The 16030-nt window shown below is 34.2% G+C and overlaps 1 protein-coding gene across 1 annotated transcript in view; it reads right to left on the bottom strand.

Moving 5' to 3' along the window:
• The window catches only part of LOC117342596 (filamin-A-like), a 111317-nt gene that overhangs the window by 65083 nt on the left and 30204 nt on the right, over positions 1-16030 (bottom strand). The window contains 3 exon segments of the mRNA XM_033904790.1: positions 6562-6729; positions 11057-11197; positions 11684-11764. Of these exon segments, the coding sequence (XP_033760681.1) occupies positions 6562-6729; positions 11057-11197; positions 11684-11764 (390 nt within the window).

Below are 16030 nucleotides of genomic sequence, written 5' to 3'. Positions count from 1 at the left end.
AGTGTAGACCACCAATGACAGTAAAATCTATATTGTAGTGTAGACCACCAGTAAAATCTATATTGTAGTGTAGACCACCAATGACAGTAAAATCTATATTGTAGTGTAGACCACCAATGACAGTAAAATCTATATTGTAGTGTAGACCACCAATGACAGTAAAATCTATATTGTAGTGTAGACCACCAATGACTGTAAAATCTATATTGTAGTGTAGACCACCAATGACAGTAAAATCTATATTGTAGTGTAGACCACCAATGACAGTAAAATCTATATTGTAGTGTAGACCACCAATGACAGTAAAATCTATATTGTAGTGTAGACCACCAATGACAGTAAAATCTATATTGTAGTGTAGACCACCAATGACAGTAAAATCTATATTGTAGTGTAGACCATCAATGACAGTAAAATCTATATTGTAGTGTAGACCACCAATGACAGTAAAATCTATATTGTAGTGTAGACCACCAGTAAAATCTATATTGTAGTGTAGACCACCAATGACAGTAAAATCTATATTGTAGTGTAGACCACCAATGACAGTAAAATCTATATTGTAGTGTAGACCACCAATGACAGTAAAATCTATATTGTATTGTAGACCACCAATGACAGTAAAATCTATATTGTAGTGTAGACCACCAATGACAGTAAAATCTATATTGTAGTGTAGACCACCAATGACAGTAAAATCTATATTGTAGTGTTGACCACCAGTAAAATCTATATTGTAGTGTAGACCACCAATGACAGTAAAATCTATATTGTAGTGTAGACCACCATAACAGTAAAATCTATATTGTAGTGTAGACCACCAATGACAGTAAAATCTATATTGTAGTGTAGACCACCAATGACAGTAAAATCTATATTGTAGTGTAGACCACCAATGACAGTAAAATCTATATTGTAGTGTAGACCACCAGTAAAATCTATATTGTAGTGTAGACCACCAGTAAAATCTATATTGTAGTGTAGACCACCAATGACAGTAAAATCTATATTGTAGTGTAGACCACCAATGACAGTAAAATCTATATTGTAGTGTAGACCACCAATGACAGTAAAATCTATATTGTAGTGTAGACCACCAATGACAGTAAAATCTATATTGTAGTGTAGACCACCAATGACAGTAAAATCTATATTGTAGTGTAGACCACCAATGACAGTAAAATCTATATTGTAGTGTAGACCACCAATGACAGTAAAATCTATATTGTAGTGTAGACCACCAATGACAGTAAAATCTATATTGTAGTGTAGACCACCAATGACAGTAAAATCTATATTGTAGTGTAGACCACCAATGACAGTAAAATCTATATTGTAGTGTAGACCACCAATGACAGTAAAATCTATATTGTAGTGTAGACCACCAATGACAGTAAAATCTATATTGTAGTGTAGCACCAATGACAGTAAAATCTATATTGTAGTGTAGACCACCAATGACAGTAAAATCTATATGGTAGTGTAGACACCCAATGACAGTAAAATCTATATTGTAGTGTAGACCACCAATGACAGTAAAATCTATATTGTAGTGTAGACCACCAATGACAGTAAAATCTATATTGTAGTGTAGACCACCAATGACAGTAAAATCTATATTGTAGTGTAGACCACCAATGACAGTAAAATCTATATTGTAGTGTAGACCACCAATGACAGTAAAATCTATATTGTAGTGTAGACCACCAATGACAGTAAAATCTATATTGTAGTGTAGACCACCAATGACAGTAAAATCTATATTGTAGTGTAGACCACCAACAGTAAAATCTATATTGTAGTGTAGACCACCAATGACAGTAAAATCTATATTGTAGTGTAGACCACCAATGACAGTAAAATCTATATTGTAGTGTAGACCACCAATGACAGTAAAATCTATATTGTAGTGTAGACCACCAATGACAGTAAAATCTATATTGTAGTGTAGACCACCAATGACAGTAAAATCTATATTGTAGTGTAGACCACCAATGACAGTAAAATCTATATTGTAGTGTAGACCACCAGTAAAATCTATATTGTAGTGTAGACCACCAATGACAGTAAAATCTATATTGTAGTGTAGACCACCAATGACAGTAAATCTATATTGTAGTGTAGACCACCAATGACAGTAAAATCTATATTGTAGTGTAGACCACCATGAAGTAAAATCTATATTGTAGTGTAGACCACCAATGACAGTAAAATCTATATTGTAGTGTAGACCACCAATGACAGTAAAATCTATATTGTAGTGTAGACCACCAATGACAGTAAAATCTATATTGTAGTGTAGACCACCAATGACAGTAAAATCTATATTGTAGTGTAGACCACCAGTAAAATCTATATTGTAGTGTAGACCACCAATGACAGTAAAATCTATATTGTAGTGTAGACCACCAATGACAGTAAAATCTATATTGTAGTGTAGACCACCAATGACAGTAAAATCTATATTGTAGTGTAGACCACCAGTAAAATCTATATTGTAGTGTAGACCACCAATGACAGTAAAATCTATATTGTAGTGTAGACCACCAGTAAAATCTATATTGTAGTGTAGACCACCAGTAAAATCTATATTGTAGTGTAGACCACCAATGACAGTAAAATCTATATTGTAGTGTAGACCACCAGTAAAATCTATATTGTAGTGTAGACCACCAATGACAGTAAAATCTATATTGTAGTGTAGACCACCAATGACAGTAAAATCTATATTGTAGTGTAGACCACCAATGACAGTAAAATCTATATTGTAGTGTAGACCACCAATGACAGTAAAATCTATATTGTAGTGTAGACCACCAGTAAAATCTATATTGTAGTGTAGACCACCAATGACAGTAAAATCTATATTGTAGTGTAGACCACCAATGACAGTAAAATCTATATTGTAGTGTAGACCACCAATGACAGTAAAATCTATATTGTAGTGTAGACCACCAATGACAGTAAATCTATATTGTAGTGTAGACCACCAATGACAGTAAAATCTATATTGTAGTGTAGACCACCAATGACAGTAAAATCTATATTGTAGTGTAGACCACCAGTAAAATCTATATTGTAGTGTAGACCACCAATGACAGTAAAATCTATATTGTAGTGTAGACCATCAATGACAGTAAAATCTATATTGTAGTGTAGACCACCAATGACAGTAAAATCTATATTGTAGTGTAGACCACCAATGACAGTAAAATCTATATTGTAGTGTAGACCACCAATGACAGTAAAATCTATATTGTAGTGTAGACCACCAATGACAGTAAAATCTATATTGTAGTGTAGACCATCAATGACAGTAAAATCTATATTGTAGTGTAGACCACCAATGACAGTAAAATCTATATTGTAGTGTAGACCACCAATGAAGTAAAATCTATATTGTAGTGTAGACCCACCAATGACAGTAAAATCTATATTGTAGTGTAGACCACCATGACAGTAAAATCTATATTGTAGTGTAGACCACAATGACAGTAAAATCTATATTGTAGTGTAGACCACCAATGACAGTAAAATCTATATTGTAGTGTAGACCACCAGTAAAATCTATATTGTAGTGTAGACCACCAATGACAGTAAAATCTATATTGTAGTGTAGACCACCAATGACAGTAAAATCTATATTGTAGTGTAGACCACCAATGACAGTAAAATCTATATTGTAGTGTAGACCACCAATGACAGTAAAATCTATATTGTAGTGTAGACCACCAATGACAGTAAAATCTATATTGTAGTGTAGACCACCAATGACAGTAAAATCTATATTGTAGTGTAGACCACTAATGACAGTAAAATCTATATTGTAGTGTAGACCACCAATGACAGTAAAATCTATATTGTAGTGTAGACCACCAATGACAGTAAAATCTATATTGTAGTGTAGACCACCAGTAAAATCTATATTGTAGTGTAGACCACCAGTAAAATCTATATTGTAGTGTAGACCACCAGTAAAATCTATATTGTAGTGTAGACCACCAATGACAGTAAAATCTATATTGTAGTGTAGACCACCAATGACAGTAAAATCTATATTGTAGTGTAGACCACCAATGACAGTAAAATCTATATTGTAGTGTAGACCACCAATGACAGTAAAATCTATATTGTAGTGTAGACCATCAATGACAGTAAAATCTATATTGTAGTGTAGACCACCAATGACAGTAAAATCTATATTGTAGTGTAGACCACCAATGACAGTAAAATCTATATTGTAGTGTAGACCACCAATGACAGTAAAATCTATATTGTAGTGTAGACCACCAATGACAGTAAAATCTATATTGTAGTGTAGACCACAATGACAGTAAAATCTATATTGTAGTGTAGACCACCAATGACAGTAAAATCTATATTGTAGTGTAGACCACCAGTAAAATCTATATTGTAGTGTAGACCACCAATGACAGTAAAATCTATATTGTAGTGTAGACCACCAATGACAGTAAAATCTATATTGTAGTGTAGACCACCAATGACAGTAAAATCTATATTGTAGTGTAGACCACCAGTAAAATCTATATTGTAGTGTAGACCACCAATGACAGTAAATCTATATTGTAGTGTAGACCACCAATGACAGTAAAATCTATATTGTAGTGTAGACCACCAATGACAGTAAAATCTATATTGTAGTGTAGACCACCAATGACAGTAAAATCTATATTGTAGTGTAGACCATCAATGACAGTAAAATCTATATTGTAGTGTAGACCATCAATGACAGTAAAATCTATATTGTAGTGTAGACCACCAATGACAGTAAAATCTATATTGTAGTGTAGACCACCAATGACAGTAAAATCTATATTGTAGTGTAGACCACCAATGACAGTAAAATCTATATTGTAGTGTAGACCACCAATGACAGTAAAATCTATATTGTAGTGTAGACCACCATCAGTAAAATCTATATTGTAGTGTAGACCACCAATGACAGTAAATCTATATTGTAGTGTAGACCACCAATGACAGTAAAATCTATATTGTAGTGTAGACCACCAATGACAGTAAAATCTATATTGTAGTGTAGACCACCAATGACAGTAAAATCTATATTGTAGTGTAGACCACCAATGACAGTAAAATCTATATTGTAGTGTAGACCACCAATGACAGTAAAATCTATATTGTAGTGTAGACCACCAATGACAGTAAAATCTATATTGTAGTGTAGACCACCAATGACAGTAAAATCTATATTGTAGTGTAGACCACCAATGACAGTAAAATCTATATTGTAGTGTAGACCACCAATGACAGTAAAATCTATATTGTAGTGTAGACCACCAATGACAGTAAAATCTATATTGTAGTGTAGACCACCAATGACAGTAAAATCTATATTGTAGTGTAGACCACCAATGACAGTAAAATCTATATTGTAGTGTAGACCACCAATGACAGTAAAATCTATATTGTAGTGTAGACCACCAATGACAGTAAAATCTATATTGTAGTGTAGACCACCAATGACAGTAAAATCTATATTGTAGTGTAGACCATCAATGACAGTAAATCTATATTGTAGTGTAGACCATCAATGACAGTAAAATCTATATTGTAGTGTAGACCACCAATGACAGTAAAATCTATATTGTAGTGTAGACCACCAATGACAGTAAAATCTATATTGTAGTGTAGACCATCAATGACAGTAAAATCTATATTGTAGTGTAGACCACCAATGACAGTAAAATCTATATTGTAGTGTAGACCACCAATGACAGTAAAATCTATATTGTAGTGTAGACCACCAATGACAGTAAAATCTATATTGTAGTGTAGACCAATGACAGTAAAATCTATATTGTAGTGTAGACCACCAATGACAGTAAAATCTATATTGTAGTGTAGACCACCAATGATGTAAAATCTATATTGTAGTGTAGACCACCAATGACAGTAAAATCTATATTGTAGTGTAGACCACCAGTAAAATCTATATTGTAGTGTAGACCACCAATGACAGTAAAATCTATATTGTAGTGTAGACCACCAGTAAAATCTATATTGTAGTGTAGACCACCAATGACAGTAAAATCTATATTGTAGTGTAGACCACCAATGACAGTAAAATCTATATTGTAGTGTAGACCACCAATGACAGTAAAATCTATATTGTAGTGTAGACCACCAATGACAGTAAAATCTATATTGTAGTGTAGACCATCAATGACAGTAAAATCTATATTGTAGTGTAGACCACCAATGACAGTAAAATCTATATTGTAGTGTAGACCACCAATGACAGTAAAATCTATATTGTAGTGTAGACCACCAATGACAGTAAAATCTATATTGTAGTGTAGACCACCAGTAAAATCTATATTGTAGTGTAGACCACCAATGACAGTAAAATCTATATTGTAGTGTAGACCACCAATGACAGTAAAATCTATATTGTAGTGTAGACCACCAATGACAGTAAAATCTATATTGTAGTGTAGACCACCAATAACTGTACAATCTATATTGTAGTGTAGACCATCAATGACTGTACAATCTATGCTCAGTAACTATAAGTGTACTTACCATTTACAGGTTTATTGTTGAACCTCATCTGTATGTTATGTGGGTCAATATTGTCAGGAACAAAGGACGCATTGAAGCAGTAATTGCCCAGGTTCTGAACACTACATGGAATTCGGCCGTCATTCACCATGATCTCTATGTTACCTGACCCCGCCTTGGAGGCATCAACTGAAACATACACAAACCAATCAAATGACCTGAAAATACAAACCAATCAAATGGCTTGACACATACAAACTAATCAAATGGCCCGAAACCTACAAACCAATCAAATCACCTGTAACATACAAACCAATCAAATCACCTGTAACATACAAACCAATCAAATGGCCTGTAACATACGGAAAAAAATAAAATGGCTTTTAACATACAAACCAATCAAATCACCTGTAACATACAAACCAATCAAATGGCATGTAACATACAAACCAATCAAATGGCCTGTAACATACAACCAATCAAATGGCTTGAAACACTAATCCAATCAAATCGCCTGTAACATACAAACCAATCAAATGGCATGTAATATCCAAACCAATCAAATGGCCTGAAACATACGAAAACCAATCCAATGGCTTGTAACATACAAACCAATCAAGTCACCTGTAACATACAAACCAATCAAATCTTTACCAGTAAAAGAAACACAAAATATGAGCTTGATCCGTTTTTGAATTTACCAATTTGACCTCAATTCCATGAACTTGGCCAATGGTCAACTGACTTGTTATCACAGTTCCTTACCAAACAGATTTCCTTCATAATCATACATGCCATACCTCCCGGCGTGAGACAAAATCTCCCTTATTTTCAAGTCATTTATTTCCTCCCGGCAGGAGAGCCAAAATTCCCGTATTTTGTAATTCCCTCCGGTATTTTTGCCGACGCCATTTTTGTTTACAATTCAGTCTTTTTCTCGCGAGATTTGGCTAAATTTAGCGATCACGTGATCCATCTGTTCACGTGATCACTCAATCAAAATGGCGCCTGTTTGACACGGCTTTCACACGAAGCTCTGGCTAGTGTAATGTTTGCGCTAGAATATCTATCACCATGAAATAAAGGCAAGTCGTTTACAAACAACTTTAACCCCCTTAGCTAACAGACTTGAATCATGGTTTGTTTTCTTTTAGGACCATACTTTGATGATGATAATTGATACAGAGTCTCAGTCTGGTCAGACGCAAAATCACACGTGTTTTTCATTTACCATGTGTATCGTTGATCAGTGATAGCAAGATGAAATCCGATATTTTCTTTTAGAAAACTATCAAAATTAGCACATCTGTTGGTCGTTACAAAGTGGTCAATCATGGTGTTTACAATGACTGTACAGTCCATGACAGAGACAATATACAAAATCTAGAATGAACGTGATAAGATTTACTGCAGTCTCCTAACATTAACATCTTCCGTTCTCATAATTTCATGTATACACTTGCACACTTGGAATATTTTTATATCTAAATGGTCCAACATAAGGTATCCCACAGGACATTTCATGGTGATTTTTACAACTGATGTGTTCCCTCAGAGTGGATCAAGCTTTCTATTTTTAAGAAAATCCAAACTGATAAATGAATAACTTGCTTGTCTTAATCTTTAGCTACATGTAATTATAATATACCCTTTTCAAATGCTGTTATGCAATATGCATAAAGCTGTGAAACTTTTTGTGTTGCATAAAAAAAATCGGAAAAAAAATTCATATCATCAGAATCTGAATGTATACTTATTGCATTTTTTACCTTATACAACTTTTTGTTGTTTGCATATACAATATGATTAATATCTAAAATAAATACAAATATTCTTTATCACTTTCAAAATTAGTTAATTGCTAAAAAATTGAGTAGAAATGTTGATATTTATGTCGCGCACAAATCTCCCTTATTTTAGGCAAAATTCCCTTAAAATAATCATCAATCTCCCTTATTGGTCTCCCAAAAATATGGCATGTATGCATAATGCCGAGTCATGTATCAAATAAAAAAATGTCCAGTTAACAGCAGAGCAGAATAGGCTTTTTAGATCATTTTACCTAGAAAAGGTCTTGTATAGTCAGATTAAAAGAAGGTCAGGGGTAATTCTACCTCAGTCTAATTATATACTGGTCAGGGGGGTAATTCCACCTCGGTCTAATTATATACTGGTCAGGGGGGTAATTCCACCTCGGTCTAATTATATACTGGTCAGGGGGGTAATTCCACCTTGGTCTAATTATATACTGGTCAGGGGGGTAATTCCACCTCGGTCTAATTATATACTGGTCAGGGGGTTAATTCCACCTCGGTCTAATTATATACTGGTCAGGGGGTTAATTCCACCTCGGTCTAATTATATACTGGTCAGGGGGGTAATTCCACCTCGGTCTAATTTTATACTGGTCAGGGGGGTAACTCCACCTCGGTCTAATTATATACTGGTCAGGGGTAATTCCACCTCAGTCTAATTTTATACTGGTCAGGGGGGTAACTCCACCTCGGTCTAATTATATACTGGTCAGGGGTAATTCCACCTCAGTCTAATTTTATACTGGTCAGGGGGGTAACTCCACCTCGGTCTAATTATATACTGGTCAGGGGGTTAATTCCACCTCGGTCTAATTATATACTGGTCAGGGGGTTAATTCCACCTCGGTCTAATTATATACTGGTCAGGGGTAATTCTACCTCAGTTTAATAATATACTGGTCAGGGGTAATTCTACCTCAGTTTAATTATATACTGGTCAGGGGTAATTCCACCTCAGTTTAATTATATACTGGTCAGGGGTAATTCCACCTCAGTTTAATTATATACTGGTCAGGGGTAATTCTACCTCAGTTTAATTATATACTGGTCAGGGGTAATTCTACCTCAGTTTAATTATATACTGGTCAGGGGGGTAATTCCACCTCAGTTTAATTATATACTGGTCAGGGGTAATTCTACCTCAGTCTAATTATATACTGGTCAGGGGTAATTCTACCTCAGTCTAATTATATACTGGTCAGGGGTAATTCTACCTCAGTCTTATCATATACTGGTCAGGGGTAATTCTACCTCAGTTTAATTATATACTGGTCAGGGGTAATTCTACCTCAGTTTAATTATATACTGGTCAGGGGTAATTCTACCTCGGTCTAATTTTATACTGGTCAGGGGTAATTCTACCTCAGTCTAATTATATACTGGTCAGGGGGGTAATTCCACCTCAGTCTAATTATATACTGGTCAGGGGGGTAACTCCACCTCGGTCTAATTATATACTGGTCAGAGGGGTAACTCCACCTCGGTCTAATTATATACTGGTCAGGGGGGTAATTCCACCTCGGTCTAATTATATACTGGTCAGGGGGGTAACTCCACCTCGGTCTAATTATATACTGGTCAGGGGTAATTCTACCTCAGTTTAATTATATACTGGTCAGGGGTAATTCTACTTCAGTTTAATTATATACTGGTCAGGGGTAATTCTACCTCAGTTTAATTATATACTGGTCAGGGGTAATTCTACCTCAGTTTAATTATATACTGGTCAGGGGTAATTCTACTTCAGTTTAATTATATACTGGTCAGGGGTAATTCTACCTCAGTTTAATTATATACTGGTCAGGGGGGTAATTTCACCTCAGTTTAATTATATACTGGTCAGGGGTAATTCTACCTCAGTCTAATTATATACTGGTCAGGAGTAATTCTACCTCAGTCTTATCATATACTGGTCAGGGGTAATTCTACCTCAGTTTAATTATATACTGGTCAGGGGTAATTCCACCTCGGTCTAATTATATACTGGTCAGGGGGGTAATTCCACCTCAGTCTAATTATATACTGGTCAGGGGGGTAATTCCACCTCGGTCTAATTTTATACTGGTCAGGGGTAATTCCACCTCGGTCTAATTTTATACTGGTCAGGGGTAATTCCACCTCAGTCTTATCATATACTGGTCAGGGGTAATTCTACCTCAGTTTAATTATATACTGGTCAGGGGTAATTCTACCTCAGTCTAATTATATACTGGTCAGGGGTAATTCTACCTCAGTTTAATTATATACTGGTCAGGGGGGTAATTCCACCTCGGTCTAATCATATACTGGTCAGGGGTAATTCCACCTCGGTCTAATTTTATACTGGTCAGGGGGGTAATTCTACCTCTGTCTAATTATATACTGGTCAGGGGTAATTCTACCTCAGTTTAATTATATACTGGTCAGGGGTAATTCCACCTCAGTCTAATTATATATTGGTCAGGGGTAATTCTACCTTGGTCTAATTTTATACTGACTGGGGGTATTTCTATCTCTGTCTAATTTTATACTGACCGGGGTATTTCCACTAATTGAACTTCTTCAAACTGACCACAGGAAAGATATTCAGATACTGACTTTTAAAAAGCCATTTAGAGATACAGAACAGCCAGATACTTTCTAGCTTGTGCTGAACTATCCTTTATTTCCCAAATGTCCTCTTTTCATTAACAAGTGACAAAGCAAAACACTTAATTACTCACTCTGGAACTTGACCATCTTCCCAATGGAGGCAGACTTCGGCATATTTGAGATGACCACCTGGCCTACGTCATACACATGACAGACGAAGGGGCTTCCCTGCAGGGGTTGGTCACAGAACGACACAAAAATCTGGTGGTCCCCTACAGATGGAGAAGTACTTGTTAATGTTCAATTCTATTATATGGACATTTTATGAATCTTGATTTTAATTCTCAAAAAAAAAAAAACAAGAAACAAGAACAAAATTTCATATCAAATACAATGTATAGATTTACTTTTACTTTCTATTGAAGCATGCTCATTTCAAATTTTTCTCTTTAAATTTTTTTGCCTTCTACATGTATATACTGTATTTTTCCTGCAGTACACTCAAACCTGGTAATAGGATAAATCAAAGTCCGTATTTCAATTCAGCCAAAATACTAACACAGCTATTTCATTGTCAAATTCTTTAAAATGACGATTATTGATCTATAAGCCTTGAATAGAGTCTGAAATCAAAGCCATACTAACAGGAAGTCCATTATATCATTATATATACAGTGTGGAAGCCATGTTTAAATGAGCAGTCCATTAAAATGATTTCTATAGAGTGATGAAGTTTACGTACAGACTCAGTAACATACCTGATTCCTCGGGAGAATACTCAATCTGGTGTCTGCCTCTGTCCTTATTAACCTTGGATTTTACCTTGGTGCCTGATGGCGCTATAATAAAATATTTTTATCTTTCTTTACTTCTACATCTATACAGATCACTTAAATTATCATTTCCAGATGTTAATCTGAATCCTTCCCTCAGTTGTAATAACAAAGGGTACAAATTAATTCAAACACAACAACACAACAATTATCATGTTCGACCTTGGTCTCCATATTGTGACAGTATTTAGTTGTTTTTATGTTTAACCTTGATCTGGATATTCTGACATTATATATTATATAGTCCCCTCCCCCCTCCCAAGTTTGACCATGATCCGGATATTCTGACATTATATAGTTTCATGTTTGACCTTGATCTGGATATTCTAACATTAAATAGTTCCATATTTGACCTTGATCTGGATATTCTAACACTAAATATTCCCATGTTTGACCTTGATCCGGATATTCTGACATTATATAATTTCATGTTTGACCTTGATCCAGATATTCTAGCATCAAATAGTTCTATGTTCGACCTTGATGTGGATATTCTAACATTGAATAGTCCCATGTTTGACCTTGATACAAATTTTTTGACATTATGTATAGTCCCTCCAATGTTTGTCTTACTCTTACATATTTTGCCACTTTGAAATATCTGATAATTGATAGGAAGAGTTTGGGACTGTAACCAGACAGAATATAATGTATACAGGTCAATTGGTACAACATACTATATTTTTATTTAAGTTTTGGTGAACATTTATTAAATGTGTATATATTAATCAAATGTTTACACCTATAAACTAAAGAGACAGAAACTGTTTATTGAGGGATTTAGTTGTTTTCTGACATCAATCTGAAATGCCTTCTAGACTAGTATTATCATAAGATAATCCCCATAAAAATCATTTAAATTGCAATGAAATTAAAACAATTAAAACATGAAGTAAGGAATGTTTCATTTTGTTTGTACATTTTACCAATACCAGGTAACAGAATTACAGATGAAGAGTATTTCATTAAAAGATAATGTATATAACCAAGACGTACAACAATGACAGTATAATGTTATCATCTCTAGTACTATAACCAAACTATGTGACAGTCAAGTTAGAGGATAAGCCGAGTATGTAGATCATGCTGGATAATATCTATAACTAAATAACTTAAAATATCAAAGCTGCTTCCAATGGCATTATATATTACATGCTATATAATCCCCGACATTAACACATTGGAGGACAGAGTGATGGTGTGTTTCCCGATCTTTATATTTCTGTACAGTTTTCATCATTTTGCATTAAATTTTTTACAGATTTTTTTTTTTCAGTACTTTTTTTCTTCGTTTCATTTCATATCTAGTTCATCCACACATTGTACTATATCTGTGGTATATCGATTACAAATATAATCCTTTCAAAGTATATTTCAATGATAAGCTTCCAAAAGGTGTAATTTATATTTTCATTTTTTCAGCACAAACAATAATACTAAATAAACAGTCTTCTAAATCATCCATCCTTTTCAAAAGAAATATCACCACTTAAGTAAGATGACATACTGAATATATAGCTGTACAGAAATAATTTTATAAAAAATTATTAAAATCATACACATACATTTTGAGGGTAATCATAATGGAGTCTTAAAGCATATACACGCATGCATCTCATGCAGATAAACAAAATAATATAGTCATTAGAAACACACCATCTTTCTACTCCGAATAACAACCAATCAAATCATACAAAACAATTCTACCCAGACTTACCTCACTAATGCACCAATCAAATTACATCAACCCAGTGAGTGCAGTACAGTGGTGAGTGCAGCAAATCCTCATGCTTCGTTATGATTGGCCAGTAGAAAATTGTTTTAAAAGCCAGCTAGTATCTATACCGGAGAATACAGTTCATGCGCAGACTTATTGTCAACAGCGCCGCGACCAAAACCTGCGAGGCAGACATCTCCGTAGAGATGAAGAATATGTTTCCAGATCAACAATCGCCGCAGTCAAACCTTGCAGAGTGTCCAACCAAGAATATTAATGGAAAGTATGATGCATGTTTCAAGGTAATTTTCATTAATGTTATTATCCTAAAATAAGTACCAGTATATGTCACTGCTGCAGGTTTATGTTAGAGATGGAACAAGATGCAGGATTATTAACCCGTTAGAGACATGCAATATTTCAGATGTTATATGTCTTCAATGTGAGTTCAATGTTAACCCTTCGCATCATTCGTTAATTTCAGCGACATTAGCTTGACATTATGGTTTTAATGCCCAAATTCCTTCAATGTTACATGGCTTTAGTACAAAAGAACTACATCTGTCCTCACAGTGATGTTGTGTAACAGAAATATAACCCAAGACAAGTGACATCCAATGTATGTTTATATCTGATACGTGAATAAAAAGTTAACTGAAAATTAATTTGTGAGAAAAAAAAAATTGTAATAAATATAATGATATGGACATAATCTTGAAACATATACCAGACACTTAGGTAACTCATTTACAATAATCCCACTTGAACTGTTTGACCAAAGAGTCATAATTTTTTTTTTGATATTTGATGATTGAAATTAATAAATTGACCTATCTAACTGTACCATCAGGTATCTTATTTCGTCAAGTTATCTCCCTTTACCTAACTGACTGTACCATCATGTATCTTACTCTGTTGAGTGATCTCCCTTTACCTAACTGACTGTACCATCATGTATCTTATTCTGTTGAGTGATCTCCCTTTACCTAACTGACTGTACCATCATGTATCTTATTCTGTTGAGTGATCTCCCTTTACCTAACTGACTGTACCATCATGTATCTTATTCTGTTGAGTTATCTCCCTTTACTTAACTGACTGTGCCATCATGTATCTTATTCTGTTGAGTTATCTCCCTTTACCTAACTGACTGTACCATCATGTATCTTATTCTGTTGAGTTATCTCCCTTTACCTAACTAACTGTACCATCAGGTATCTTATTTTGTTGAGTTATCTCCCTTTACCTAACTGACTGTACCATCATGTATCTTATTCTGTTGAGTTATCTCCCTTTACCTAACTAACTGTACCATCAGGTATCTTATTCTGTTGAGTGATCTACCTTTACCTAACTGACTGTACCATCAGGTATCTTATTCTGTTGAGTTATCTCCCTTTACCTAACTGACTGTACCATTAATATTCGTTTTATTGATTACATTTTTTAAATCATATAATCTTTTTAGATTTAACCAACCTTTAGTATTAATGACATGCAGAAGCTAAATAACTTTTGATTTTGTGATGAACTTGGTTCCTATTGAAACAAATCAGTTGGATTAATACTATTTACAGTGAAATAAACATGTTTTGAGAACATGATTCAGAATACATACATTTTCAGATTTTTGTTCCTACTCATTACTTATTTGACATACAAAATCTATTGAATTGGAATATATAGTTTCATCTGGAAAATCATCACAAATTCAGAAATATATACTTGTATGCAGAATTTTAAGTTTATCATTTAGAGTATGTTTCAATTACAACTGACCAATTACCCAATATCTGACAGCTGAAATCTTTATTTTTTAAATCAGTTTTGTAACATTGAAATGTTTACTGACAGATATGAGGTGATGGGTCAGCTGTCTTCTATAAACAGTTGTTGTTATTGTCACACAATTTGGAATGTAAACAACAGTTAACTTCTCTTAAAATTGGCATTTTGAAACAGCTAGGATTTCCAATAATTACAAATAATGGTTAATTCTGCAATCCCTAAGGACCGTATGACTTTTGTGAATCCTGTCAATATTATATGTTAAACTCTCCACAAACTAATGGTGTACCAGGGAACTCATGTTTATATGTTAAACTCTCCACACACTAATGGTGTACCAGGGAACTCATGTTATGTTAGTAAAACCCCTGAAAGTACAAGGGAACCAGATACTTCTAATCACATCTGTTGAGACACCAGATGTATCTGAATCAGTATGGTATTTGTTGTCTTAATTTAACTTTCCAGCAGACAGATTGACTGTAGTATTCTGTTAATCAACAAGGATACTATCAATGATGTCTGGCTTTTTTAAAATCAATTTTGGTTTTCAATTTCCCAGATCTACATGCCATGGTACCACGATAAATCAGAAACTTCTATAATCAGACAAAATCTTTCCGTCCTGCCAATATCCTCATTAGACAGGGTTTTCTGTTACCTTCATACAATTTGGAATGTACAAGAAACATTCACCTTGTGACAGTAAAATTTCATGGTTGATGTTATATTTATTCTCAACATCATCAGAAATAATTAAGAACCCT

This window comes from Pecten maximus, chromosome 14, assembly GCF_902652985.1.
Source record: "Pecten maximus chromosome 14, xPecMax1.1, whole genome shotgun sequence".
Classification (NCBI taxonomy): Eukaryota; Metazoa; Mollusca; class Bivalvia; order Pectinida; family Pectinidae; genus Pecten; species Pecten maximus.
Note: the sequence above shows the minus strand (reverse complement) of the source record. Positions and strands in the feature narration are given on the sequence as shown.